This window comes from Salmo salar, chromosome 05 (assembly GCF_965601325.2).
Source record: "Salmo salar chromosome 05, fSalSal1, whole genome shotgun sequence".
NCBI classification, from domain to species: Eukaryota; Metazoa; Chordata; class Actinopteri; order Salmoniformes; family Salmonidae; genus Salmo; species Salmo salar.
Genome location: NC_138295.1, coordinates 31,752,522 through 31,779,321, shown reverse-complemented (window position 1 = coordinate 31,779,321; position 26,800 = coordinate 31,752,522). Strand labels below are relative to the sequence as shown.

General features: G+C 42.5%; 3 protein-coding genes across 7 annotated transcripts in view; 1 reads left to right on the top strand and 2 right to left on the bottom strand.

Moving 5' to 3' along the window:
• Nucleotides 1-4,198, bottom strand: part of LOC106604628 (polycomb group RING finger protein 3) — a 48,500-nt gene extending 44,302 nt beyond the window's left edge. Inside the window, exon 1 of the mRNA XM_014199454.3 lies at nucleotides 4,113-4,198. The gene's annotated coding sequence lies outside the window, so the exon portion shown is untranslated. The remainder of the gene's footprint in view (nucleotides 1-4,112) is intronic.
• Nucleotides 1,936-11,784, top strand: LOC106604627 (solute carrier family 49 member A3). Of its 3 annotated transcripts, none has more exons than XM_045718049.2 (10): nucleotides 1,936-2,038; nucleotides 7,463-7,621; nucleotides 8,226-8,442; nucleotides 8,910-8,986; nucleotides 9,101-9,238; nucleotides 9,465-9,581; nucleotides 9,753-9,905; nucleotides 10,071-10,228; nucleotides 10,330-10,442; nucleotides 11,016-11,784. In XM_045718049.2, the coding sequence occupies exons 2-10, from the start codon at nucleotides 7,508-7,510 to the stop codon at nucleotides 11,240-11,242; spliced, it is 1,314 nt and encodes a 437-aa protein (XP_045574005.1). In that variant the 5' UTR covers nucleotides 1,936-2,038; nucleotides 7,463-7,507; the 3' UTR covers nucleotides 11,243-11,784. The 3 variants fall into 3 exon arrangements, 2 of the variants coding, with proteins under 2 accessions (XP_045574005.1, XP_045574004.1); XR_001328707.3 differs by having other exon boundaries at nucleotides 1,951-2,301; nucleotides 10,334-10,442; XM_045718048.2 differs by having other exon boundaries at nucleotides 1,952-2,301.
• A 185-nt stretch (nucleotides 11,785-11,969) lies between these two features.
• nbp1a (Nuclear cap-binding protein subunit 1-A) lies at nucleotides 11,970-26,675 on the bottom strand. 3 transcript variants are annotated; one of them, XR_001328705.3, is made up of 23 exons: nucleotides 26,479-26,674; nucleotides 25,099-25,187; nucleotides 24,863-24,963; nucleotides 24,601-24,757; nucleotides 24,374-24,481; nucleotides 21,409-21,530; nucleotides 21,100-21,169; nucleotides 20,626-20,841; nucleotides 20,408-20,505; nucleotides 20,214-20,277; nucleotides 20,016-20,126; nucleotides 19,641-19,768; nucleotides 19,465-19,539; nucleotides 19,223-19,326; nucleotides 18,796-18,918; nucleotides 18,602-18,704; nucleotides 18,318-18,411; nucleotides 14,100-14,203; nucleotides 13,807-13,924; nucleotides 13,245-13,388; nucleotides 12,942-13,055; nucleotides 12,652-12,851; nucleotides 11,970-12,033 (listed from the first exon to the last, which is right to left on the bottom strand). XR_001328705.3 is itself a non-coding variant. In XM_014199423.3 (22 exons), exons 1-22 carry the CDS (start codon nucleotides 26,510-26,512, stop codon nucleotides 12,738-12,740), a joined length of 2,388 nt encoding a protein of 795 aa, XP_014054898.1. In that variant the 5' UTR covers nucleotides 26,513-26,675; the 3' UTR covers nucleotides 11,970-12,737. The 3 variants fall into 3 exon arrangements, 2 of the variants coding, with proteins under 2 accessions (XP_014054898.1, NP_001158814.1); XM_014199423.3 differs by having other exon boundaries at nucleotides 11,970-12,851; nucleotides 13,245-13,385; nucleotides 26,479-26,675; NM_001165342.1 differs by having other exon boundaries at nucleotides 11,970-12,851; nucleotides 26,479-26,655.
• Between the last annotated feature and the right edge of the window lie 125 nt (nucleotides 26,676-26,800).

Sequence of the window (26,800 nt, the reverse complement as noted above, 5' to 3'; positions counted from 1 at the left end):
AATCTCTCATAAAAAAAAAATACTCCGATATAATGGTTTATAAAATTGGGGAATCACAATGAAAATCACAATGAAATAAATGTTGGTTTTTGGGCAAGACATGAGGAGAATCTTGTCAGAATAAGTTTCTTTGCTGTAGGCCTAATGTTAGATTTCTGTAATGCCATTACAGTCAACATACATTTGATGCCTGAGATGTAGCACATTGCTTATAGGCTACAGTAGGATCTCAAAAGTCAAAGTGCTTATGTGCTAAAATGTACACTAACGTAGAATGATACTGACAAATAGAGCAATATTTTTGACGTTGGGATTTGTTATTATTACTGTGTAGTAGGGTGCTTATAAATGGCCCTGAGGTCTTTCTTACAAGATCACACTTCCAATATGTTTGAGATGTGTTCAGTGGATTGATTTTCACAAAGCATTTGATCACTCTGTTGTTGCTGTGCAGCAGGAAATGCAGATGAATGTCGTGATTTACACTACATGACCAAAAGTATGTGGACACCTGCTCATCGAATATCTCACTCCAAAATCATGGTCATTAATGTGGAGTTGGTTCCCCTTTGCTGCTATAACAGCCTCCAATGCTTTCCACTAGATGTTGGAACATTTCTGCAGGGGACTTGCTTCCATTCAGCCACAAGAGCATTAGTGATGTCGGGCACTGATGATGGGCAATTAGGCCTGACTCGCAGTCGGCGTTCCAATTCAACCCAAATGTGTTCGATGGAGTTGAGGTCAGGGCTCTGTGCAGGCCAGTCAAGTTCTTCCACACCGATCTCAACAAACAATTTCTGTATGGACCTCGCTTTGTGCATGGGGGCATTGTCATGCTGAAACAGGAAATCAACTTCCCCAAACTGAAATCAACTTCCGCAAACTGCCACAAAGTTGGAAGTACAGAATCATCTAGAATGTAATTGTATGCTGTAGCGTTAAGATTTCCCTTCACTGGAACTAAGGGGCCCAAACCATGAAAAACAGCCCCAGACCATTGTTCCTCCTCCACCAAACATTACAGTTGGCACTATGCATTGGGGAGGTAGCATTCTCCTGCCATGCGCCAAACCCAGATTCGTCTGTCGGACTGCCAGATTATGAAGTGTGATTCATCACCTCAGAGAATGCATTTCCACTGCTCCAGAGTCCAATGGCGGCGAGCTTTAAACCACTCCAACCGATGCTAGGCTTTGAGCATGCTCAGCCATAGCGACCCCTCTCATGAAGCTCCCAACGAACAGTTATTGTGCTGACGTTGCTTTCAGAGGCAATTTGGAACTCGTGAGTGAGTGCTAGTGAGTGTGAGTGTTGCATCCGAGGACAGATAATTTTTAGGTGCTACACGCTAGGTCAACACTCTGCGGTCCCATTCTTTGAGCTTGTGTGGCCTACCACTTTGTGGCTGAGCCGTTGTTGCTCCTAGATGTTTCCACTTCACAATAACAGCACTTAAAGTTGACCGGGGCAGCTCTAGCAGGGCAAAAATGTGATGAACTGACTTGTTGGAAAGGTGGCATTCTATGACGGTGCCACGTTGAAAGTCACTGAGCTCTTTAGTAAGGCCATTCTACTGCCAATGTTTGTCTATGGAGTGGAATAGTATCAAACACATGGTTTCTATATGTTTGATGCCATTGCATTTGCTCTGTTCCAGACATTATAATGAACCGTCCTCCCCTCAGCAGCCTCCACTGACATTGACATACATAATCCATATGTGATCTCATATGCTTTATCTGATGGTAACTCCTCAAATTCAGCATGAACATGAATTGCGTAGTTTATAATAATTTAAGAATTAGGTGTGTTAGTGCTGGGCTAGAACAAAAACTTGCACATCCCCGTATCGCTCCTAAACCGAATGAGCATTGAACTTGTCTAGCACTAGGACTCAATTTGTAGGGCAAGAAAAAGGGAGCGGATTCTTGACTGACTACACAGTCTCTTTATTGTCCTCACCGAAATATGGGGCGGATTTGTTGACTGTCTCAGACCGGCCGGTTGGGTTTCTTTCTCGGAAGGACAAGACAATGTATGTTTGTATATTTTAAATTAACATGACCCTTTAACAATATGATCGTTTGAGATTTCTAACATTTTTTTTTAAAGTCTATTGTACATGGCTGGATAATACTCATGGAAAATGAAGATAATCTCCCGGATGAATTCCGGGTGTGTGTTGTCGTTCCGAGTAAACCCAATCCAATACTCGAAAAACGTATTGTATTCAAAGTATACAAGAGGAGATGGTTCATTTTGTTCGTGCTGTGCTTGCTAAATTGCTCAAACTCTATGGTAAGTAGCCTACTGGCCATTTGCTGTCTCCCATATGAAGTTGGCTGTTATCTGTCAAGTAATGAATTATGTGATTTAAAAAAAACTTTTTGTAGCAATGTAACATCTCTGTAGCTAGGTTTCCATCCAATTGGCAACAGGTTTTCATGCGAATATTCTCAAATCCGCATAAAAAAAATATGCAAATTTCCCCACCATTGTTGTTGCCACCAAACTGACTTGTTGCTGATAAAAAGCAGTCCGTGAGACCAATGCTTTATGTATACACTAGTTGATGGTCAGGAGCGCTGTTTTGAAGCCACCGTGCCCAGCTTGTCACTCCCTCCCAATCGTTAAACATATTTTGGAAGCTATAGAAATGCATTTAATAATGTCTACATTTATTTTGCCACGTTTATTCTATTAGAGACACATTAATACATACTTTTAAATCATATTATGTGAGCTATACATAAAAATAAAATATATTAAAACATCTTCCTTAAAGTATTTATTTTAAAAACTACCTTTGTTACTTTCCCCAATAAAAAATAAATACTTAAATACATATTATTTTGGCATTAAAACTTTTAGTTGAAATACGTTTAATTGAAATACTTTGCTCCACAGAGTTTCTAAACCGAGAGGCGCAACATCGAGAGACTTCCGGGAACGCTTTCGAAACAGACCTGGCCGGGGTTTGGAAAGTTAATGAAAGAAGTCAACAGTTCTTCCTTAGTTGTTAATTTTCTCGAAATCTAAAGGCACAACATAGGTTCTAGACAATGTATTGTGTAGCTGAACATGTTATTACTCCAACCTTGTGAAAGTGACAAACTGACACGTTTTAATTTTTGTCAAAAACAACTTTATATTGAAGGAGTGCCTTTGATTTGACGGCCTGCACATCAAATCTAATTGTATTTGTCACATGTGGTGAATACAACAGGTATTCGAATACCTTGCAGTGAAATGCTTACTTACAAGCCCTTAACCAACAATGTAGTTTTAAGAAAATACCTACAAAAAAGTAAGAGATAAGAAAAACAAATAATTAAGGAGCAGCAGTAAATAATAATTACCGGTTCAGAGTCAATGTCAACAGCTGGAGCGATACAACCGTTACGCCTCAATCACAGCGACAGTGTCATTGCATTTTTGTACACCAGAAGAACATTCATTTCCAATGGAACACTGCATTTACCTAAGGATTATTTTAAGTGCGTTCTGTGTGGTGCATACGTTGGATTTATCAAACTGTGTCAAACTATGTGTAGACGGCTTGAGAGAAATGGTAGCAGAAGGTAAATGTTGAACTTTTGTTGCACACATATCCAGATGATGCTGCATAACATTTTGCCCAATAACTGCAAGGCAAATGAATGTACGTCTGGTGTACCGAAATGCAATGACGCTGTCGCTGTGATCGAGGCATTAGACCCAATGATGTGTTTCTACGCATTAGCTTTGCTGGCCAACGTTGCTATGACAAGGAGCATCAAACTCATCATTGTGCACTTTCACCACCACCCTGTGAAGTTCATCGTAACTTATTTAGCCTAATAAGACTGCATGCTTTCCCAAGTCGTAGTGGGAGGACCGCACATGACATCGCGTGACTCCAATTTTACTTTAATATGATGGTTATTATATCAATATTTGTGCATACATGCGTTTCCACCGCCATTTGTTGCATAATTAATTTTACTGACACAAAAAGTTCCCATTTTGTCTAGGGTATTTTGTTTTGTCGACATTTGAAAGTTTACTCACAAATTTGCTGTTTCCATTAGGCCTGTCGGGACATTATTTTTTATCAGACATGTACTTACCTTGCATGAAAAGGTTGGATGGAAACAAGGTTTGTGCCTCTGATTGCTACAATGTTCCAACAATGTAACAATCTCTATAGCACCTGGAAAAGCACGTGACATGTTGGGTTTCTCAACTGTTGACAGCGAACATGTCCTGAGAAAACTTGGCTAGTGACATGTATTGTAACCTACAGGTTACTTTCTATCGTTTGTGATCCTGATATAATATGGTATATTATGTGATGCCTTACTGCCACTTTTGATATGTGATGCATAGTTATCCCCGAAAGAGTAGCCACATTCTTGCGCCAAACATACTGCTGCAGACACACGCATCCAAAATGTGTGTTCACCTTCACTATGAAATACAATAGCCACAATGAAATACAGTAAACACTATGAAATTTCATGCAACATGAGAACTCCTTCAGCATATCACTCATTGAGTCAAAATGCATTTGGTTCAGACTTCTACAACTCATTGAGTCAAAATGCATTTGGTTCAGACTTCTACAGCTATCTGACATACTGTCTGGTGCACCCTAATATGTCAGAGAATGTAGCTAATGGGGCTATTGATTTAGCCCTGGGGCTATTGATTTAATAGGGGATGTGTGCCTTAGGGCAAGTGTGCCTTAGGGCAAATACCCCCCAAAACCATACACACCATACACCCCCAAATCAACATTCCATCTTATTATCTGTCATGTCAACAGAGTTGTTTCCACACATCATTACAGAACATGTTCCTCATTGGAAGTTAAAATCTAAAATAATCCTTTAACCGTTGTAAGTAATACCCACACTGTAATTACACGATACATGTATGTACTACCATCTGTATACAGTATTTGCATTGAGGACACTTCGAATTCTACATCCATTCATAGAGGTTATATTTAACGACAAAGGTGGAAACCTACAGTGGAATGCTGTGCTCACATATGCAGCAGACAGTGGTGGCATTGTGTGCCCATGCCAGCTGACCTCCTTCATCTCGGCTGTATAAATGAGATTTTCTTGAATGTCAATAAAAAATAGAATTGTACGGAGTCCCTTTGTTGTTGCAGTGTCTGCGAACAGCTCACTTCCATCCAATTGGTTATGCCTCTTGTCAAGGCACTGTGTATTGTGTACTGTCACACAATCACACAATGGGATGCTTTGGTTTGCCCCAGAAAATCTCAATTATTAAAGTTGAAATTCAGGAGAGTTTTATTTGGTCCTTTTTAAAGTAAAAAAGGTTCATCTTTGAAGGAAACTGTATGGTTAACCTGCTGTGGTTGTATAGGCCTTTAACTGTTCATTCGGCTGGGATGGTTGGTCTCACTTCTTAGCATAGGAATTCTCTATGTTCATTTTGACCAGTGAATGCCAATATAAATAGGCCTATGTAAACGCTTCATAGTAGCCTCTGATTTGATTAGATCGGCATAAGCTGGGTCATGTGCTAATGTCTTGTGAGTCATATCTTCTGTTTTCACGTGACTTGGCATTCCACAGGCAAGGTTGTGATTTACTTCCTGCTCAGTGATGTATCTTTTAATCACATGATCACATACAGTGGGGTCCGAAATCATTGACACCCTTGATAAAGATGGATAAAAATGACTGTATAAATAATTAAATATACTGAGCTATATTGTATGCTCCAAAAATGGGGAAATTATTTTATACTATTGGTCAGAGAAAGAGATTTTGTTAAACAAGTAATACTTTTTCTCTCCAATAGGTAGGGATCAAAATTATTGACATACCTCAAGGTGAGATATTGAAAGGTATGTCAATGAAGGGGGGGTGTCAATGTAAATAGGCCGGGTGGCCATTTGATTAATTGTTCAGCAGTCTTTTGGCTTGGGGGTAAAAGGAGCCTTTTGGACCTAGACTTGGTGCTCCGGTACCGCTTGCCGTGCGGTAGCAGAGAGAACAGTCTATGACTTGGGTGACTAGAGTCGGACAATTTTTTGGGGCCTTCCTCTGACACCACCTAGTATATCGGTCCTGGATGGCAGGAAGCTTGGCCCCAGTGACGTACTATCTGCCCAAAGTTACAGTGCGGAGAGCATACTGTCGGGCTGCACCACAACTCCACCGCCGCTGACCGCAAGGCTCTACAGAGGGTTGTACGCTCAGGCGAACGCATCAGTGTGCACCCAATGGTGCTCGGCGAGACAGAAAGGGACAGAGACATAATACTTTGGTACATTTAGAACTACTCTCGCAGTATTCATATGCTTTGCACACGAACCGCTGCCCATTTGGAGTAAGAAATAATGTGTAAATGTCTCCGTTTGCCGTGTATCGATGTCGGAACCAAGCCTTCTTGGAAAGGGTTTGGTTGTGCCTTTCCGTGGCATGCTCGTGGCTCTGATTTGTCCAAAAGGGTCTGGACCCATCTCTTCTACTGTTGTTCACTCTCGACGATGCTCATTTGAAGATAGGCTAGCCTGCCATGTTGATGGTTCTCATTGGGGGATGAGAGTAGCGTGCTACGGTGATTTGAGAACAGTAGTACTGTGGTCCCACTTAAATTCATTTTTCTAGATAGTTTACTTAGGACAGCTGGTCAGCCGTACCAGTGATTGTCCGGGAGGTGAGCTTCTCGTCTCTACCTCGTGTTGAGATTTCAGAGTACAAACCACTTTGGACGTGAGCTGCAGCTACACGCCTCTCTGGTCTGAATGTTAATTTATTTACCAATCCTTTATCCACATATTTCATACACAGCATTAAGGGGGTAGACTTAGTACATATAGTGTATATACTTTTCAAGTTACAGTATTTCCTTTATAAAATGTTTAATGACATCACAAAATAACAACCCATAGGGCATTATTATTCTTTAGATCGCCTCTGACCATTCCCCACATTCTATGTTAGAAATTGTTCCAGTATTCGCTTTAGAACGTGTTAGTTTCGGTGGGAAAACTGTCTGTGTAGACATAGGAACATTCCTGTGTGAATTTGGAGAGGGATGTTCTCTGGATCTCCTCTCCTTTAATTTACAACAGGGCGTGAGGTGTCAAACCCCCCCCACCAGCTCCCTCCTCCCCCCTCTGTGAGTGAGAGAGGGTCTGGTTGAAATTATCCATTGCCGAGCTGACCTATTTGGATCCTCACAGGACAGTCATGACAGCGCCACCCTCTGTAGAGCCTTGCGGTCAGCGGCGATGGATTGCTGTACCAGGCTGTGGTGCAGCACGACAGCATGCTCTCTACTTGTAACTTTGGGCAGATAGTACATTTGAGGAAATGAAGAACAGATATGTGTGTAGAAGTAGCACTAAATAAAGATGTAGATTAGATAATGTAATAACCCATTTATTGTATATAATCAAATGTGTTTGTGCCTGTGCTTGTATCCTCAGTTATGGCTGACCTTTGCTCCAGTGGCGGACCAGTCAGCCCAGTTCATGGGTGTCACCCTGGACCAGATCAACTGGCTGTCCATCATCTATATGGTGGTGGCCATACCTCTCAGCTTTGGGACCACATGGATGCTGGACACCTTAGGGCTCCGAATCACAGTATGTACAGGTCGGTCAAGGTAGACCCCATACAAGTCTCCCTTGTAAAAGAGGTCTCCTGACCGCAATGGGACTTTGTGGATGAATTAAGGTCAAATAAATAAAACAGACCGTTAAACCTGCCTTTGTCTTTGTTTACAAGCCTGTGCACACACGTGTCAGTTTCTGAATACAGAATCTGTCTACTGTGAGAAGTCTATATCCAGTACTTGAAATGAATAATCGTTGCATTCATGATCTCCATGAAAGAGGTGTACGTGGGAAATTCAGTGAAGTGTAAATGTTTGAAAAATCTCAGATAGTAAGAAAGTAAGCATGTGTGCTGTCAGTGATCGAGGAAGCCGCCAATGTGCAGATGGCACTTAGATTTTAAGCGGTTGTACAAGTTTGTACCTGCACAGAGGAGATAAAACATGATAGGAGAACAAACGGTAAAATAAATGTTAAGAGAAATGTATCATAAGATAACGTAAACGAACATCCACACAAGTGTATAGTTTATTTGTGTTTTGTCCTTTCTTCCAATTGAGGAAAAACATATACAAAGTCAACGTGAACTTAAATCATGCATTCTGTTCCCTCCCATGACTGTTTTCCCCTGTAGTTGGTGCTGGGTTCGTGGCTCAACATGTTGGGAGCTGTGCTGCGTTTCGTGGGCGTCCTGGGGAGCCTTGTCAGTGCGGCCAAATTCCCCGTGGTGATGGGGGGCCAGACCCTGTGTGCCCTGGCTCAGCCCCTGGTCATTTTCACCCCCACCAAGCTGGCAGCGCTCTGGTTCCCAGAGCACCAGCGGGCCACTGCCAATATGATAGCCTCCATGTGTGAGTGAGCTATGGTTGCTGTCCTGTACAAGTTACTCTGTTAAAATCACCTGTGTCAAATCAACATTATTGGTTGAGTTACCACTTTCCATGTATGTTTAGTACAGTGGAGGCTGGTGGGAGGAGCTGTAGGAGGATGGGCTCAGTGTAAAGACTGAAATGGAATGGTATCAAACACATCAGACATGGAAACCACATGTATGACTCTGTTCCTTCAATTCCATTCCAGCCATTACAATGAGCAGGTCCTCCTATAGCTTATCCCACCAGCCTCCACTGGTTTAGTATTGTCAGTTGCTCCTCTTGAGTATTTTTTTTTTAGATTTTTCAGTTACAGGAACCAAGATTCCTGAAAGTAGGAAGAGAATATCAGATGTCTGGTAGTGTTAGCTTCAAATACAGGACAATACCATGCCAGCCTATTTTAATATATTCTTCGGTGGCTTTTTTTCATTTTCTCCTTTCAGCAAATCCCCTTGGGATTCTTGTTGCTAGCATCTTGTCCCCTATGATTGTGGGGAAAACCAACAACATCCCTTCATTGGTGAGTTAAGAAAAAGGACAAAGTTTAGCTAGCACCTTATGAAGATAAATTGTCTTTGACTTGAAATTGCCTATAATCTATTACAAACCTTTTCCTCATCCATTGATATCCCAGCTGTTCATATATGCTGTACCAGCAGCCATCATCTGTTTCCTAGCAACAGTTGGGATCCGTGATAGTGCCCCCCCAACGCCCCCCTCAGCCAGTGCAGAAAGCTCCAACTCGGAGCCCTTCCTGGAGGGTATCAAGCTGGTGAATAGTAATCATACACACACAAAATGACAATACTGTACTACTTGATAATATCTTTGGTTACCCCTCAACATTTCAACATTCACTCCTCATTATACATAGATTCAGTTTTAATCATACTTCATCTAAGAGGGGTAGTGGCCTACATCTTGCATTGAATGATCCATGACTGCAATCGTATGAAAGGAGTATCTGAAACCCCCGTTTGCTTCCTGTTCCTTTGTAGTTGCTGAGGAACAAGGCTTACATGATTCTCCTGCTGTGCTTTGGCTCGGGGATCGCTGTATTCACCTGCTTCTCTACACTGTTGGAGCAGATCATGTGTGTCCGAGGGTACCCTAATGTAAGCACCCACTTATGATCCCAATTTACCAACAAGATTTGTTTTTTCATTGCAAAAGAATGAATGAAAGATAATGGCCCATGATTCTGTTTTCTGAACAATATTTTCACCATTTCACCAAAATAAGGAATGAAACAATGTGAAACATAACCTCAATGTGTGTTGTGTTAGGACTTTGCAGGACTGTGCGGGGGTCTCTTCATTGTGTTCGGTATTGTCGGGGCTGGTTTCCTGGGACTGTACGTCGACAAAACCAAGAAGTTTATAGAGGCCACCAAGGTTAACATGAGCCTTTCAGCGCTGGCCTGCATTGCCTTTTCAGTGGTGAGTACAGGTCAAAGGTCAGGGTTCTCAGTCTTGTATTTCATGAAGTGCTGTGATGATGAAACGGTTTTCTTCTAAGGTGGAAGAAAATAGGATATATTTGCAGTTCTGTGTATGCATGGTGTAGACAACACCTTCTCATCCCTGTGTGTTTCCCCCTACCAGGTATCTCAGATGCGGAATCAGAGAATAGCCTTGGCCGCTGTTTGTTCGCTCTTTGGCTTTTTCGGCTTCTCCATTTACCCGGTTGCCATGGAGTTGTCAGTGGAGTGCTCCTACCCGGTTGGAGAGGCCACCTCAGCTGGCCTCATCTTCATATCAGGGTACTGTCTGATACTGGTTCATACAAGGACAACACACACTGAAGATCAAGACAGTAAATACAGGCTTATGTTAATAAGCATGTGCTTGTTTTTTCCCCCAGACAGATCCAGTCAGTTATCTATATACTGCTTCTTCAGGGGTTGACCAAACCAATGGCCGACTCGCCCTTCTCTACCTGTTCTGCAGGAGGAGATGCGGCCTTGAGTTGGAGGGGTAAGTCAAGAACTGCCATGTGTATCAGTGGGATAAATTCATTGTATGCTAATTGAGGTACAATTAGTTGCCCACCATTCAAATTCTGCAGGCAATTACAGCTATTAGTTGTTTTGTTAGCAGTTTAGACTTTGCATTTGTATGCAAATAACACACACGGTGGACCAAAATTGTGGCTGAAACTGAAACTGTGTTCTAAACCACACATGCTTTGCCACAGCTAAAAATGTTAGTAGCAGATGCATCATGCCCATTGAAATTGAGGGGACAGGTGCCCCCACAAGCTAGTTTGTGACATAGAATTTTGCTATTACGTCCCCTCCCAAAAAGAAATGAGGAAGCAGATCCACTTTTTAGACATTAAGGCCAAAACACAGTGACGATGGATGTTACGTTGCTGCTCTCAATTCTATTTATGGCATAATGAAATCCTCCCAGGCCTTGATGTCATTGATATGGGGCTTTCCTGTGGCTCTAGCGGTGTGATTCTCTCTAGAACACACACACTGTGATTAGTTGCTGGTGGCAATGGGCTTAGCGCATCATTGACTCTTTGTGTGTTTCTCTCCACAGTGCCCATGCTGGTGATGGCAGGTCTGTGCAGTGCCTTTACCTGCTGCTTTGTTATCTTCTTCCACACGGAGTACAGGAGACTGGACGCTGAGGCACAGGCTAGTGGAAAAAAGCCAAATCTGACAACCTGTGACAGCATGCCAAACTGTAACAAGCCAAACTCTGACAACCCGCCAGACTCCAACACACAAGACTCTGACCAAAAGGAGGAACAGGCCAGTGGTTAACTGAACTGCTGTTGAGATGACCACCTCACTGGCATCGTTTCGGAAGCACACCAACTCTCACAGGAGGCTAAGAGTATTAACTTACCAATACATTCCTTTATATGTAATAATATAGATAATCTAACTTTATAGTACGTATATAGTATCTAGACAGGCGGGTTGCCTCTCACAATGTATCAATGCTCCAGCTTACACGTCTGAAGAAGTTCTGGCGTCAGCTGGGACAGAGGACAAAATGGAAATGGGACGCACAACACCTAGTGCTCTTGCTCCTAGGTCTGAGTTTCCGAGACTAGTAGAAATACCCTATAAATGTCTGATTACTATTGTAAGGCAATGGTAAGGAAGGCATTTAGAATGTAACAGCAATCATCTGAAGTGAATGATTCCATTTTATGGTGGTGGTGAACTGGGCTTTCCTTTTTAATACAGGTACGCACCGAATAGCACCTTTGTCCTGAGGCAGAGCAGAGTTGAAGTCATTTCTGCTCTGTAAAAGTGGACATATTTCACATGAAAAATAAATCCAAAACCTGAATTGACTAGAATTTCAATGGAATTAAACTGATGTTGGTGGACATGTATGCTTTTGGGGTGTAAACAAAAAGGTACAGACTAGTTCATTAAAAAAATCCAGATACATAAATTGACACGTCTTTTCCACTCTTTTATACATTGTGTTTTAAGTGCCGTTTTAAACTACTGTAAATATACAAAAAAAAATAAGTTATTATATCAACCACTTTATTGAATTCCATGTCAGTCATTGTTTTCCTTCCTTGAAGAGGTGGCTAAGAGGAAAGGGATAAGGGCAGGAAATGTAAACGTTACACAGTGGCCAACAGAAGAGTACAGTTTTAACTGTTTCCCAATTTCCATTCACATAAAATACATTAAAAAAGAGCACTCTGGATTCACGCTCGCCTGCTGCTTTTTGCCCATTTGCAACCTCAGGTTTTTAAAAGATCCACTTTAATAGAGCCCCACAGTGGAGGTGTCATAATACCCATAAAACCTAGCGGTCAAACAGGGAAATGGTTCTAAACGTTTTTCCACCATTCATTTTTCCCATAGGGAATTTTAGAAACACTTAAAATAAAGGCTGTGTTTCATGTAGGCTGACCCTGGCGTGACCTTTTGATAACCATGTACATCTCTCGGACAAGGTGACTTATCAATACATATGGCTCTGTTTACATTCAGATTTGAAAATGCTAACTAGCATCAAAGTAGACAGGTTTTATGGGTATTATGACTCATACTGTGGTACTCTATAAGACTATGACTAATATGTGGTAAACAATGAACAACAAAATGGAGGGGGAAAAAAAGAAAACGAAAGAAGGACCCAAAAGAAAGAACTTAAAAAATATGGTAATTTTACAGTTAATACCTTGAACGGCACTCACCACACAAAGTCGAAATAACAAAAAAGGTCTAACGAGGAAATCTTGATGCAAGAGCTGGCTATGTGTGTAGTATGGTGTGTACGGGCTCAGAGCTGCAGGGCACAGAACTGCTGGTACACAGCTAGGATGTGGTGGTCGAGCTCGGCGGTGAACAGCAGGTTCTCCAGTGTCCCCATGTACTGCTGGATTGTCACATGGTGCTGCAGAAGGGGAAAACAAAGAACTTAATGAACATCAGTTGAACTTGAATTACATGGAAAATAATTGACTGAAGGAGGAGTAGTAGCTACCATGAGGAAGATTTGCTGCAGCCTCTCGATGCAATTCTTGTACCAGGGTGTGCTGAAGTCCACACTGCCTGTCTCGCAGCGCACCAGGTGCTCCGTCAGCATCATGATGAAGCGCTACGGGGACAGGAGAGAGGAAATAGAAGTGAGAGAAAAAATAATGGTAGAACTTAAGGTTGAAATTGGTCTGTAATCATACAGAATGTCATCACTGAAAGGACTGAACAGTTGAAAACAATACAGGCAACCATGTTGCTGACAGTCTATTCAAATTCACAAAGCTTTATTGTCCATCCAGACCAATACCTGGAAGATGACCAGGAAGAGGTTCTTCTGCTCACTCTGGGCCGACTCCACCTTTTCCTGCAGACGCTCGATCTGCTCCTCCAGCTGACCGTCCTCATCCTCACTGTTCTTCTCCATGTCTTCCTCGTCTCCACTGTCCTTCTGCTGAGAGATGGAGAGAGACACGAGAGTCCTATTTGCTTGTTTTTTGTATGTTAGGCTCCTCTAGTTCCTTTAATATGGTAATAATGCTGACATGTACTGATGACTTATCAGGAAACAGACTAAACTGATAAAAATGTTTGAAAAGGGACAGTGTGTCCATTCAAGGCCAAATTCACTTAGTTGGTTTGATAAGATCACGTGTGACACAGGTTTAGACAGCAAAACTAGGGCACCATTAAAAAAGGGTCACTACATAATCAAGAAGGGAACATTCTGCTTTGTGCAAACCTTAGAAAAAATTACTGGCATAATCAGTACACTATTCAGAGCCATATTGTTGGTTAATTATTGGGTTTAAAGAGTCTATAAGAAGCTCTGCTTACAGCAGTGGTTGCTAAGACACCCACCTGCTGCCTACCTTCTTATGCTGTTGTCTCTCCAGCTTATCCTTGGCCTCCTCCAGCTCTTTCTGAATCTTCTGGACGTGTTTGTTCATCTTACGGATGGTGGAGTGCAGAATCTCCCAGACGTAAAACCTGCCCGCCACAAGGCCACGCATGGATTATCCATGAGTTAATTCATTTCAAAACAGTTAAACTGTATTAGGATAACTGAGAAAACTACTTGATCGATATTCACATTATTTAATTTACAGCCAGGGAAGACACAGCAAACGTGTGCGTGTGCACACACAGAGGGTTTAAGGCCCACCTGGTAAACTCATGAGCCATGCTAGGGGAGAAGAGCCAGTTGGCTACGGCTGCACAATCCACAATCTGTGTACGGATCAACTTGTCCACCAGCACAGAAACCATCTGCACAGACAGACAGGTCAACCACACTGAGTTACACCAAAGACTCTCACCTTTCTCCATACAACCTATGGTCAGGGCACAATTCACAACATTATATTAAAGGAGAACTTGTTTTTTTACAACCTAATCTCAATTTTTTATGTAAATGGCATGTTTTGTGACATTAACGTTTGAGACACTTACCCCAAACCAGCAAATGACTCAAGTAAAAGTCACCCAGTAAAATACTATTTGGGTAAAAGTATTTGGTTTTAAATATACTTATGTCAAAAGTTAATATAGCCCCCCCCCCCCCCCCCCCCCCCCGGACGGTTGAGCTAACGTAAGCTAATGTGATTAGCATGAGGTTATAAGTAACAAACAAAAAATCCCAGGACATAAACATATCTGATATCGGTAGAAAACTTAAATTCTTGTTAATCTAACTGCATTACAGTGAAAGAATACCATGCTATTGTTTGAGGAGAGTGCACAATTATGAACCTGAAAATGTATTAATAAACCATTTGGGCAGTCTTGATACAACATTTGGAACAGATATACAATGGTTAATTGTATTCTAAAACTTTGCACATACATTGCTGCCATCTAGTGGCTAAAATCTAATTTGTGCCTGGGCTGGAATAATACATTATGGCCTTTCTCTTGCATTTCAAAGATGGTACAAAAAAATAACGCATGTTTTTTTCTTTGCATTATCTTTTACCAGATCTAATGTGTTATTCTCCTACATTAATATCACATTTACACAAACTTCAAAGTGTTTCCTTTCAAATGGTATCAAGAACATGCATATCCTTGCTTCAGGTCCTGAGCTACAGGCAGTTAGATTTGGGTACCGTAATTTCCGGACTATAAGTCGCAACTTTTTTCCCACGCTTTGAACCTCGCGGCTTAAACAATGACGCGGCTAATATATGGATTTTTTCCCGCTTTCAATTTTTTTTTCTCCAAACAAAAACACATTCTGTGACGTGCTCAGTTTTTTGGCGGCATGAAGCTTTCATTAGACCAATGAAATTGCCGAATGGGTTAAGGTCAAACAACTTTTTTGTTTACTATTTAGATTAAATTGAGCGCTCTCAAACTTCCCATCATTCTGATTACGGTAGTCATTTTGTCACCCTCATCATGGCAAAGACACGGAGAAATGCATATGATGCAGCTTTCAAGTTGAATGTGATTGATCTGGCTGTTGGAAAAGGAAATAGAGCTGCTGCACGGGAGCTTGGTCTTAATGAGTCGATGATAAGACGTTGGAAACAGCAGCGTGAGGAATTGACTCAGTGCAAAAAGACAACTAAAACTTACTGCTAATTTTTATTTTTTGTTACAAGCCATGTTTCGTTAAAGCCTATTTATTTTTGTTACAAGCCGTGTTTCGTTAAAGCCTATTATTTTTGTTACAAGCCGTGTTTCGTTAAAGCCTATTTATTTTTGTTACAAGCCGTGTTTCGTTAAAGCCCGTGTAAAGTTATTTTGTTTCAATGTACCGGTAGGCACCTTCGGCTTATAGACATGTGCGGCTTATTTATGTTCAAAATAATATTATTTTTGAAATTCAGTGGGTGCGGCTTATATTCAGGTGCGCTCAATAGTCTGGAAATTACGGTATGTCATTTTAGGCGAAAATTGACAAAAAGTGTCCAATCCTTAAGAGGTTTTTAAGCAAACTAGAAGGCAAAAATGTATTGTTTTTTATTTATTTACAGATAGCCAGGGTCACACTCCAAAGTCATTTAAAATACAGCATTTGTGTTTAGTGAGTCCGCCAGATCAGAGGTAGTAGGGATGACCATGGATGTTCTCTTGATAAGTGTGCAAATTGGACAATTTTCTGTCCTGCTAAGCATTCAAAATGTAGCAAGTACTTTTAGGTGTCAGGGAAAATGTATGGAGTAAAAAGTACATCATTTTCTTTAGGCATGTAGTGAAGTAAAAGTTGTCAAACATAAATAGTAAAGTACAGATACACAAAAACACTACTTAATTTTTATTTAATTTACACCACTGCCCCAAACAGCAAATCACTCCCTCGTCCTTGTTGTTTAGTATGGGGGCCCTGAAAACACTTAAACCTCCCCCAAAACACAATTTTAGAAACGGCAAAGCTCTCAGTATAGTGATGCAGGTCTTTAGATGTTGTACACATGAAATTGTGTCATTCTGAACTTAATCCTAAATGTTATATTCCCTTTTACGCTCCTCGAGCCGTCTTGAGCGGTTCCATTTTCCGTGGAGCCTGCTGCAACAGGTAACTGCCAAAATAAAGGAAACACCAACATGGTGTCTTAATCGGAGGGCCTGTTGTCCGGACCTCTGGCAGTCTCTATGGGGCCGATTTCTCGGGCCGACTCTTTTCTCTGTATATATAAATGACGTTGCTCTTGCTGCGAGTGATTCTTTGATCCACCTCTACGCAGATGACACTTTTCTGTATACATCTGGCCCTTCTTTGGACACTGTTAACAAACCTCCAAACAAGCTTCAATGCCATACAAAACTCCTTGCATGGCCTCCAACTGCTCGTAAAACTAAATGCATGCTTTTCAACCGTTCGCTGCCGCACCCACCCGCCCGACTAGCATCACCACTCTGGACGGTTCTGACTTAGAATATGTGGACAACTATAAATACCTAGGTGTCTGGCTAGACTGTAAACTCTCCTTCCAGACTCACTTTAAGCATCTCCAATCCAAAGTTAAATCTAGAATCGGCTTCCTACTTCGCAACAAAACCTCCTTCAATCATGCTGCCAAACATACCATCCTACCGATCCTTGACTTCGGCGATGTTATTTACAAAATAGCCTCCAACACTCTACTCAGCAAACTGGTGTAGTCTATCACAGTGCCATCCGTTTTGTCACCAAAGCCCCATATAATACCCACCACTGCGACCTGTATGCTCTCGTTGGCTGGCCCTCGCTGCATATTCGTAGCCAAACCCACTGGCTCCAGGTCATCTATAAGTCTTTGCTAGGTAAAGCTCCGCCTTATCTCAGCTCACTGGTCACCATAGCAACACCCACCCCTAGCACGCGCTCCAGCAGGTATATTTCACTAGCCAACACCTCCTTTGGCCGCCTTTCCTTTCAGTTCTGCTGCCTATGACTGGAACAAATTGCAAAAATCACTGAAGTTGGAGACTTATATCTCCCTCACTAACTTTAAGCGTCAGCTGTCAGAACAGCTTACCGATCGCTGCAGCTGTACACAGCCCATCCAACCAACTACCTACCTCATCCACATATTTGTTTTCTGCTCTTTTGCACACAAGTATTTCTACTTGCACATCCTCATCTGCACATATATAACTCCAGTGAAAATTGCAATTACTTCGCCACTATTGGCCTATTTATTGCCTTACCTCCTTACTTCATTTGCACACACTGTATACAGATTTTTCTATTGTGTTATTGACTGTACGTTTGTTTATCCCATGTGTAACTCTGTGTTGTTGTTTTTGTTGCACTGCTTTCTTTATCTTGGTCAGGTCGCAGTTGTAAATGACAACTTATTCTCAACTGGCCTACCTGGTTAAATAAAGGTGCAATAAAAAAAATAGGGTGTTGGGCCACCACGAGCCACCAGAACAGCTTCAATGCTCCTTCTACACGTGTTTGGAACTTCCTGTGTGGAAGCACCCCATGCTTTCAATATACTTTGTATCCCTCATTTACTCAAGTGTTTCCTTTATTTTGGCAGTTACCTGTAAAACGGACGGAGAGGTGTTGCTCGAGCCGCAACAAAATGGAATATAGCGTTGCGGATAAAGTTCGGAAGGACATAATTTCATGTGTACAACATCTAAAGACTCGCATCACTATACTGAGAGCTTTGCCGTTTCTAAAAGTATGTATTTAATGTGTTTTTGGAGCCTTTGTTCAGGTTTTCTCATGGCCCACATACTACACAACGAGGATGAGGAAGCGATTTGCTGTTTGGGGTAAGTTTCTCTAAAACGTGAAATGACAAATAAGGTGTCTGGACTCTTCAATAACATGCCATTTACATTTTTTTTTAAAATGAGATTTGGTTGTAAAAAATAAACGAATTTCTTCTAACTCTGGGGAAATGAGTGCTCTAGTGTAGGTGAATGGGCCGGTTCTAACCTGTGGGTGGTTCTTCCAGACCTCGTAGACCACCCGGAGGATATGCAGCTTGCCCTCGTCACAGTCCGTCAGGGCCTTCAGGATCTCATGGAACCTGGGTGACAGAAACAGGACACTTTAGGTGTTGTACACACAGACAAAGCACGTGTGTTCATTCAACTGCCTAGTAGCATAGCAATGCTACACTAAGCCTCAAGACTGAACAATGCCACCCTTTTCTGTGGCACACAGCAGAGGAGGGCACAGGAATGGAAAGTGTGGGTTGGAATAACAGGCACACTCACTTGGCCAGGGCACTGAAGGAGTGGCTGAAGGACTTGGCAGCCAGATGGAGGAGGGTCTGCAGGAACACCTCTATCTTCAAGGGGTTGAAGCCCTCGCCCTCATCTGGAAACAGACAAAGGAGGAGTGAGTGAGAATGAGTAGAACATATCCCAATAGGAACATGGAAGATGAGTGGGTTTGGGGGCTAACTGACCGTCGTCATCTTCCTGGTTGGGGTTCGGCACGTCTTTGAGCACGGTGAGGATCTCCTCATTGGAGGCCCGGTTCTTGATGGCATTGCCCACCGCTATGGCCACCGCATAGCCTGGCAGCGCACCTGGACAAAGGCAGAGGTGTAGTCATGCGTCAAAGAGTTCAACAGAAAAGGAAGACAGTGCACACCGTATTTAGTTCACTGGGATAACAACACGAATGTGCAGTGGTACCCCTGTGGCTTCTGAGGTTGACACTCAAAAGGCAACATCTATAATACAACAGAAAACCAAATGGCAGACCAATACTTTTCAATAAACCAGGCTCACAAAGACAAGCACATTAGAGTCATCTTAGTCCCCAGGCTATGCTGAACCAACAGACAGCATCTTACAGAAATTAAACCTTTGGAGAGGCGGTGTACTTACTGTTGGCCTCATCTTGGTATTTGTAAAAGAAGATGGGGTCGGCTGGGATGAGTCCTGAGAAAGTGGGAGGGACGATGTCCACTATCCGCTGATGATAGGAGAGCCTGGAGGTGAAGAGCAGAAGTTCAATGGTCACTTTCTAGAGACAGACTAAGGAGAGCCATCTCTATACATATCCATCACTATATATGATCTAAAACAAGCTGGGTGCAACACAGAAGTAGTGGATCTGAATGAAATACCTCATGCATTTCTCCAGAACCTCCTTGACAAACTTGGGCTTGGGCTTGTCTGCATCCAGGGCCAAACAGTCCACCCTTTGGAGATGAACGTGAACAGATGAGCATTGCCGTAACCATAATAAGGAGTGATTCCAACTACATCAAATAATTCAGTTGAGGAAGACAGCTGATCTTACCAGTCGTCCCAGCTCCATCGGAACTGAAAGTTGCTCAAATGGTGGGAGAACCAGTTGAGTAGTCGGTCTATGCAAATAGTGTTCATGGTGTCCAACCTCACGTACATCATCTCTGTGGCTTGGGCCAACTGGGAGGAGGCTGTTAAGGGGTTAACTATCACTATTTATGTGATGTAAAACAAGTATCCAAGCCTGACAAAAAACAATTAGGAATTATTGGTTTAAAAAAGTAGGATCTCTGAAAAACGTATTTCTGAATTTTCCCCGTGGTATTTTGTGTACCTTAGTTTCCCCGTACTCAATTTTTGGGCAGAGAAGAAAAATGCATTCCTGAAGTAGTCAAATATTGTGTCCCACTAGCGGGGTGAAGGATACAACTTGGGGCAGGGAGCCTGGCTGCAGCTTGCAGAGCTCAATGAGCAGCGTGGTGTACATGACGTCGATGTGGGGGGGACAGGGCAGCTGAAAGAGCTCTCCAAAGATCACCTGGCAGAAGACAGAGGAATGGAAGTGAACTAAGTTCCTGTTCTCCAATTGATAAAACTCCTTGGTATGAAGCAGTAATGGACTTACCTCCACAATGTGATAGTTGAGTGGGATCTTGTTTTTCCCTGGATAGCTCAGCAACTGCGCAGCACTGATACATATATAAAAATATATATATATATATAAAAAAAATGTTCTCTCACATTTCCTCAATCACAAATTACTAACTCGAACAACAAGAGGACACATTAAGAAGTCCATTAGAATGTAAAACAGCTCACCAGGTCTTCCTCTCTTTCCAGTGGGACTTGATGATGTTGTGAAGGTTATCCTCAATAACAAACCTCTCCACAGAGTGGCTGCCTGGCATGACAGGGCCCTGTGGTCAGGGAGAGGAAGAAAGGCTAGTTCAGAGCAACCCAAAAGGCAACCCCATTCCCAAACGTTCCTCTTTCTCTGTACTCTTGACTGGTCTGAGAGAGGGAATGGTACAGGGTACCTCGGGGGCATCGGTGTAGTCGAACATGCGAAAGATAACGCGGGGCATGGGGTACTGGCAGTCGGGCATGTGGGCTGGTGGGGTGAAAGGTGGCAGGTTGTGCTGCAGGGCCTCACACAGCACGCTGTCAAAGGCAATGTACGGCCGCAAGATGTGGCGCTCCTGCCAGCGGTCCTTCTTTAGCTTCTGGATCTGAGCGTACAGGCAGTCCAGGTACTGAGGGAGAGAGAGGTGGTGATGGAATATAACACTTATCAACACTGGTATCTCCTACTTGAAATCAAAGTGTATTTGCCTGCTTGCACAGGATAGAACAGGTGTAAGTGGTACAGCAAAATGCTTACTTAGAAGCTCTTCCTCAACAATGCAGTGTTCAAAGGTAAGAAACAGAAAATCCAGAATAGGATCTTAAAAAAAACACTGAATAAATACTTGGCCAGACAAATAAAAACACAATAAATAAAAACAACTTACCTCCTCTTGTGGGTGTGGCTTCTCTGCCGTCCAAACCTGAAGCATGGGGACATGAGTCTTCAGTCGTCTCCTGAAAAACAGTAGATAGGCGTCACCACGATCGTCTCATCACTATTTAGTGCAGTTGACAAAGGCATCACCCTCAAAATACTCAAGAATTTAAATTGCATTACGTCATGCACAGTTTCTCAACAAAAGAGCCAGAAAGACACTACTGGAAGTCTCTCTAGATAAGAGCATCTGCTAAATGACTCAAATGTAAAGACATGTAAATACCAAACTATAGTGGAAGACAGAAAGAAAGTGTACTTGAGATAACCGTCAATCTGGTTGAGGAGCCGGTCCATCTCTACGTCCTTCTTCTCATCAAGCTCCTTCCCAACCCAGGGGAGACTGGAGAGTACAGCATAGACAAACCAGTCCGAACGCACCTGGGAAGAGAGAAAACAGTTAAAATGCACCAATAGTCAAACTAAACTGTATATACACACCCTCAGTGGCCAGTTTATTAGGTACACCAACACGTTCATGAAATGGTTCGCTCCTACAGACAGCGAGTCATGTGGCCGTGGCTTGCTATATAAAGCAGACAGGCATCCAGTTACTGTTCGATTGAACGTTAGAATGGGCATAACGAGCGTCCCTACAGACCCCTTGACTTTTTCCACATTTTGTTATGTTACAGCCTTATTTTAAAATTGATTAAATTCATGTTTTCCTCATCAATCTGCACCAACACCCTATAATGACAAAGGGAAAACAGGTTCATTTTTATTTATTTTTATAATTTATTAAAAATAAAAAACTGAAAAAGCTTATTTACATAAGTATTCAGACCCTTTGTAATGAGACTCGAAATTGATCTCAGGTGCATCCTGTTTCCATTGATCATCCTTGAGATGTTTCTACAACTTGATTGGAGTCCACCTGTGGTAAATTCAATTGATTGGACATGATTTGGAAAGGCGCGCACACACCTGTCTATATAAGGTACCACAGCTGACAGTGCATGTCAGAGCAAAGACCAAGCCATGAGGTCGAAGGAATTGTTCGTAGAGCTCTGAGACAGGATTGTGTCGAAGCACAGATCTGGGGAAGGGTATCAAAACATTTTTGCAGCATTGAAGGTCCCCAAGAACACAGTGGCCTCCATCATTCTTAAATGGAATAAGTTTGGCATAACCAAGACTCTTCCTAGAGCTGGCGGCCTAGCCAAACTGAGCAATCTAGGGAGAAGGGCCTTGGTCAGGGAGGTGACCAAGAACCCAATGGTCACTCTGACAGAGCTCTAGAGTTCCTCTGTGGTAATGGGAGAACCTTCCAGAACGACAGCCATCTCTGCAGCACTCCACCAATCAGGTCTTTATGGTAGAGTTTGGCAGACAGAAGCGACTCCTCAGTAAAAAGGCACGACAGCCCGCTTGAAGTTTGCCAAAATGCACCTAAAGACTCTCAGACCATGAGAAACAAGATTCTCTGGTCTGATGAAAGCAATACGTTTTTTTATTGGGGCGGCAGGTAGCCTTCTGGGGTGGCAGGTAGCCTAGTGGTTAGAGCGTTGGGCCAGTAACCGAAAGGTTGCTGGATCGAATCCCCTAGCTGACAAGGTAAAAATCTGTCGTTCTGAACAAGGCAGTTAACTCACTGTTAGGTAGGCCATCATTGTAAATAAGAATTTGTTATTAACTGAATTGCCTAGTTAAATAAAAGGTTACACACCTCAGTTCTCTCTCTTCATTCAAAGACTCAATCATGAACACTCTTACTGACAGTTGTGGCTGCTTTGCGTGATGTATTGTTGTCTCTACCTTCTTGCCCTTTCTGCTGTTTTCTGAGCCTGCAGCTGCCATGTTGTGTTGCTACCATGTAGTTGTCATGTTCTGTTGCTACCATGCTGTGTTGTCATGTGTTGCTGCCTTTGGTCTCTCTTTATGTAGAAATTGTGTTGTCTCTTGTGATTTTTTTTATTTTTATCCCAACCCACATCCCCGCAGGAGGCCTTTTGCGTTTTGGTTGGCCGTCATTGTAAATAAGAATGTGTTCTTAACTGACTTGCTTAGTTAAATAAAAGATTGAACTCTTGAGCCTGAATGCCAAGCGTCACGTCTGAAGGAAACCTGGCACCATCCCTACGGTGAAGCATGGTAGTGGCAGCATCATTCAGTGGGGATGTTTTTCAGCGGCAGGGACTGGGAGACTAGTCAGGATCGAGGAAAAGATGAACAGAGCAAGGTATAGAGAGATCCTTGATAAAAACCTGCTCCAGAACGCTCAGGACCTAAGCACACAACGCAGGAGTGGCTTCGCAACAAGTCTCTGAAAGTCCTTGAAGGGCCCAGGCAGATCCCGGACTTGAACCCAATCTAACATCTCTGGAAAGACCTGAAAATAGCTGTGCAGCAATGCTCCCCGTCCAACCTGACAGAGCTTGAGAGGATCTGCAGAAATACAGGTACGCCAAGCTTGTAGCGTTATACCCAAGAAGACACGATGCTGTAATCGCTGACAAAGGTGCTTCAACAAAGTACTGAGTAAAGGGTCTGAATACTTAAAATATATATATATATCACATTTACTTAAGTAGCAAGAATTTCTACAAACTTGTTTTTGCTTTGTCATTATGGGGTATTATGTGTAGATTGAGGGGGGAAAAAAACAATTTAATCAATTTTAGAATAAAGCTGTAACGTAACAAAATGTGAAAAAAGTCAAGGGGTCTGAATACTCGTCGGTACCAGGTGCACCGGTTCCAGTATCTCCAACGGTGCGACAAACAAAAAACATCCAGTCAGCGGCAGTCCTGTGGGCAAAAAAAGCTTGTTGATGAGGTCAAAGAAGAATGGCAAGTATCGTGCACGCTAACAGGTGCAGTAAAACTGTGGTGTTCAGAAAGGCATCTCGGAACGCACAATTTGTGGGCACACAATCACCAACACTGGACAATTGAGCAGTGGAAAGACATTGCCTGGTGCGACGAATCCTGGTTCCTGTTGCGTCATGCTGATGGCAGAGTCAGGATTTGGCGTAATCAGCAGGAGTTCATGACCCCATCCTGCCTAGTGTCAACGGTACAGGCTGGTGGCAGTGGTGTGGGGAATGTTTTCCTGGCACACGTTAGGTCCCTTGATACCAACTGAGCAACATTTACATGCCCGGGCTGTTGTAGAGGTAAAAGGGGGTACCACCCAGTAGTAGATGACCGTACCAAATAAACTGGCCATTGAGTGAACTTGCATACAATTCATGGCTTTAAAATGTATCAATAACATGTTACCTGCGGAACATCCTCCTCCTGAGTGACGCTAACAAAGTTCTCAAACATGGCCACCATGGATGGGGCAGCGATCACGTGGCAGTTCACCAGGTCACAGAGGAAGCGCACCTGGAGAGAAGAGTGTGTCAAACATTATTGAAATGCATCTGTAATTGTTTTTGAGAGACCCTTGCTAAATTTGCCTGGTGAATCTGTGGACCAATTATTTTATGGCACCAAACACTTACCAGGTAAAGAGCGTCGGTGTACAGGTTGGCCTTCAAGGTCTCTTTAAGTTGTCTGATCATGGCCTCCACAAACTCCCCGCCAAAGTTGTAGTTCCTGGCATTGAGAAGGCCCACTAGTGTTGTGTACACGGTCAGCTTCTCGGGTAGAAGTCGAGCCCTGTCAAAACAAGACACACAATTAGAATGTGGAACCGTTCTGTACTGTACCTATGACTGCACTAAAAGTATTTCAAATGTATTACAATAACTTGGAATAGCTTACACAGCACACAAGATGCGCAGGATTTTGTTTTTGTAATTGGGGAGATCCGCTTCCAATACACCTGCGAGACCTTCCAAGTTGCTTTCCAGGGAAGAGGTACTCTGCAAATGAATTAAGAAATTGGAAAACAGCATATCTGGTGATTTCAGGGGTCAAATCAGACAACAGTATAGTGAGTGACAAAATGCACACATCATCCAGAAAACATACCCACACTTACTGCAAAGCCCTATTACCTTTTCTCCCACTCGACATATCAGTGATTCCAGGCGATCCTCAATCTCAACGGGCTCAGAAGTTCTCCTTCTTTTGTGAGACTGGCCACCTAGAATGAGATGGACACATACATGATGGATGACGGTGAGATGGAACAGGTAGTCTGAGATGGACCCTTCCTTCAATTGAACCTTTTGTGCTAACTCACTGACACGTGAAATTCTTCTCTCTTTAAAACCATTATCTTACAGTAGTGTAACTGGCTACTAGTTAATTTCACAAATCATTATTTTGCAGATCCATTGTGAGGTAAATGGCAGAGGCTACAAGCATGATAGCAAGACAACTTTTTGACATCACTAGTTGCAAGCACACCCAAGGTCTGAAATGTGCCCCAAAAACAACATTTAGTTAGAAGGGGCCATCTGCAGTTGCAACATCCATTTTTGGACGTATAAATTAATGATATGTACCCATTGATTCTTGACTAATATAACATAAATGCCTCATGAGCTTAGTTCAACTGCATACCCCATCAAAACCCAAAATACAAGTTTGTTTTACTCCAATGTTTGTAAACAAACTACATGAAAAACAAATACATGCTGATATCATGGATGGTCCTTGCATCCATCCATAGCTATATCTATGAATTTTAGAGTGGTTACTTTTCTCCAGCCCCATCCCTCAGCTTTGTACCGAAACAGGGGCTGGGAAACCTCTTATTGTTTCAACAGCTGATTATCACTTTATCACAGTGGTTAACAAGACAATATATCAATTATTTGAAGGACAAATCTATAATAAAAAACTAGGCGGGTGCTAACATTTCTCCCATTTCAAATTGAAAATGTTCATATTCCACTCTCCCTGAGACAGCCTCGGCCAGGGATCAACCATTATTGACGGCGACCCTGAAACTATTAGGTGTAAGTGTGTTGCTCAAGGGCACATGTTTCACCTAATCAGCACGGGGATTCGAACCAGAGACCTCTAGGTTATTGGCTTAACCGCTGGTAGGATAGGGCTGCATACGATGGTGGACGACGGGTAGTTAGGTTGCTAACTAGCTCGACAATTTCTAGCTAAACCGGCTAAAAGCAAGGGCTATGTTAACCCATCAGGCTAGCTAATCATGGGGTGTTGGAAAACTGCCAATGTGACTTGCAAAATACTTGGTTTGGTGTTTCACATTGATGTATGAACCGATAGTCAAATAACTTCTCACGTTAGTTAATTGAACTGACTATGGTGATTTAACTAGTACGCAAGGTAGCTAGCTAACTTAGCATGCTGCACATTGACTACAGAGCGAGCAGCATCAACTCACGCTGGCTTCAGCGAACGTTAAGCTAACTAACGTACTCTGGCCTCGAATTAGCTAGCTAACGACCACTTACCATCATCTCCGTCACTGTGCCGTCTTCTTGACATTTTATTATTGACACCGTTGGATTAGTATGCAGCTTCTTATTGATTATGGTAACAGTATTTTTCGAGATAATGAGATTAGTTATCAAGCTTTTGAGTTTTTCAATAGTGGTCAGATTCAAGTGAAGCCCATCCGGAACGGAGGTTGACCGGACGTACTTGGTTGTGTACTTCATTTGTCTTCCGACATTCTTGTGTTTTGTCACTTGTTTCTCATCGCCGGTGTGGCCTAGCTAGCAACTGTTATTTTTCAGCTACATTTTTGTTGGTAAACTGTGTTTCTATGGAAAT

What these genes read in the sequence shown, in the direction of transcription:
- LOC106604627 (XM_045718048.2), top strand. Translation starts at nt 2,143, where the DNA reads ATGGAAAATGAAGATAATCTCCCGGATGAATTCCGGGTGTGTGTTGTC. An exon ending in GTGTCCGAGGGTACCCTAAT is followed by an intron (nt 9,582 to 9,752) that starts GTAAGCACCCAC and finishes GTGTTGTGTTAG; the next exon opens with GACTTTGCAGGACTGTGCGG. An exon ending in GGCCTCATCTTCATATCAGG is followed by an intron (nt 10,229 to 10,329) that starts GTACTGTCTGAT and finishes TTTTTCCCCCAG; the next exon opens with ACAGATCCAGTCAGTTATCT.
- nbp1a (NM_001165342.1), bottom strand. Translation starts at nt 26,512, where the DNA reads ATGTCAAGAAGACGGCACAGTGACGGAGATGATG. An exon ending in CTGCGCATCTTGTGTGCTGT is followed by an intron (nt 24,758 to 24,862) that starts GTAAGCTATTCC and finishes TTGTTTTGACAG; the next exon opens with GGCTCGACTTCTACCCGAGA. An exon ending in CAGGCTCCCTGCCCCAAGTT is followed by an intron (nt 19,769 to 20,015) that starts GTATCCTTCACC and finishes GCCTCCTCCCAG; the next exon opens with TTGGCCCAAGCCACAGAGAT.